Source organism: Monopterus albus, unplaced genomic scaffold, assembly GCF_001952655.1.
Source record: "Monopterus albus unplaced genomic scaffold, M_albus_1.0 scaffold141.1, whole genome shotgun sequence".
NCBI lineage: Eukaryota > Metazoa > Chordata > Actinopteri > Synbranchiformes > Synbranchidae > Monopterus > Monopterus albus.
The window spans coordinates 747,955-749,852 of record NW_018128021.1 but is presented as its reverse complement, the minus strand read 5'-3'; the positions used below and the strand labels follow the sequence as shown (position 1 = coordinate 749,852).

The 1,898-nt window shown below is 42.0% G+C and overlaps 1 protein-coding gene across 4 annotated transcripts in view; it reads left to right on the top strand.

Moving 5' to 3' along the window:
- fermt2 (FERM domain containing kindlin 2) overlaps nt 1-1,898 on the top strand; it is a 40,248-nt gene that overhangs the window by 725 nt on the left and 37,625 nt on the right. For all 4 annotated transcript variants that reach the window (XM_020613994.1, XM_020613993.1, XM_020613992.1 and 1 more), the window contains exon 2: nt 1,140-1,297. In XM_020613994.1, the coding sequence (XP_020469650.1) occupies nt 1,141-1,297 (157 nt within the window). In that variant the 5' untranslated portion in view covers nt 1,140. The remainder of the gene's footprint in view (nt 1-1,139; nt 1,298-1,898) is intronic.

The following is a 1,898-nucleotide window of genomic DNA, read 5'->3' as shown; positions in this document are numbered from 1 at the left end:
AATGTGTTCATGAATGAGCATGTGTCACCTCCAGACTGATAGTGTTACCGTAGCAGTTTGTCACTGCTGGAAGCAGTAGCTCTACTTTTTTACCTAAAGTTCTCATCAAACCTACACTGCAGCAAAATGCAAACGTGTCTGTATATATAGCCTATAAGTATAAAAAGTAAAAGTACTCACAATAAGGAATGTGGGCAGTAAAATCCTCTGTCACTGTATATTTTAGATCATGATATTGATACAGTATCTGTGATTGCTACAGTAACCAATCAACTCTAGATTTTCATGGCTTGAAACCTTCCTGCAGTCTCCTACTACTGCACAGGGGCACTCAGCTGTACTTCAATAAAGATTAGGGTCTTGCCAGAGATACCAACCAGGAATACCAACTATGGCTAGTAAACTGGTTTTGATACAGTATGTGAAGTCACTGCAGCGCTCCTTTAAAAAAGAAAATAATTGCTGCTATGGTATAGCATAGTATAATGGTGAAGGAAGTCTCTCATAGTAGACAAAACTATCTCTGAATGTGTTGGCTCCATGTGTGAATAAGCACCTTGGTCACTAGGTCAGTACTAGCATCATTTACATGTCACTTTGAGTCTGAACTGCGTGCGCAAGATTACGATCTACTGACATAACGTGTTATTAGTTAGTGGGTCTACCAATCATGACAGTCTAGGAAGTGATGCTTTAAATGCTGCGACCTAATCCCGGACTCTTTGTTTGGGCTCTTGGAGAACACCCTAAACAACAACAACATGAGAAAAAAGTTTCTCTTGGAACTCATTCACATTCATCTGCCGGGTTTTGGCATGGTATGGTATCTCTGTCACGGTTGTGGACATGTCTGAATGAAGCTGTAAAGAACATTAACGTAAAAGTGACCTATCACCGAAAGCCATCTCTTACCAGATTGACTAAGCCAGCAATGTTACGTATCCCATGTCTGAAAAGGGCTCTTTGCCTTTTAGAAATATGCAACAGGATATGGTTCTTTTTGAAGGCCATGCATGCATGCATGGACTTTTTGAATCATATTTATGCCTTTCTAAAGTGTCAGGAGGCTTTTTTCATCCCAGTGTGACAGAAGTTTAATTGTACCATTTCCCCCTCCCGAATGGTGGTCTTTGTAACAGGATGGCGCTGGACGGGATCCGGATGCCTGATGGCTGCTACGCTGATGGGACATGGGAACTGAAGATGCATGTCACGGACCTCCACAGGGACGTGTCGCTGAGGGTCACTGGGGAAATCCACATCGGCGGAGTCATGCTCAAACTAGTGGAGAAACTAGGTATGCATGCATGCTGCTGTCATGCAGGGGCCAGAGCAGAGTTTACATCAGTTTATCTAAAGTGTTATAAACAGGCTTGAATGCTCTTAGCTGACTCATGAAAGAAATGAGAGCAGTCCACTATGAGTCTACAGATTTAACATGCATTCATTTGTAATAGTGTGGAAGTAGCTCTGTTTAGCAGGAATTTTTTCCTTTAACCTCTCACCCTGTACCATCATTCCAAATCAGAATTTCTCTGTTATCTGTTCATATTTGTTGTATGCATCAAACCAGCAAAAATGATTTATACTCGAACCAACTGATTCCTAACAGAATCTCTTATAATCGACCCCTGGGTTCTCTTTAACAGTTATAGCTGCTGAGTTGTGATTACTACAGCCAATAGGAACAAAGCACATGCGTCCTTGAAGAACATATGACCAGCAATATAAAGAAACCATACACAGCTGCAGTCTGCAATATGTTCTGTAAATGCAGTTATGCTCTTGACAGTTTGGGTGTAAGGAAGCACAAGAGTCCTCTGTTCCAGCCACTTGAACACTGCCCTGTTTCATGGAGGCTGGAGAGAGGTCAGTGGTGGTGACAGTGTGATTTGGGA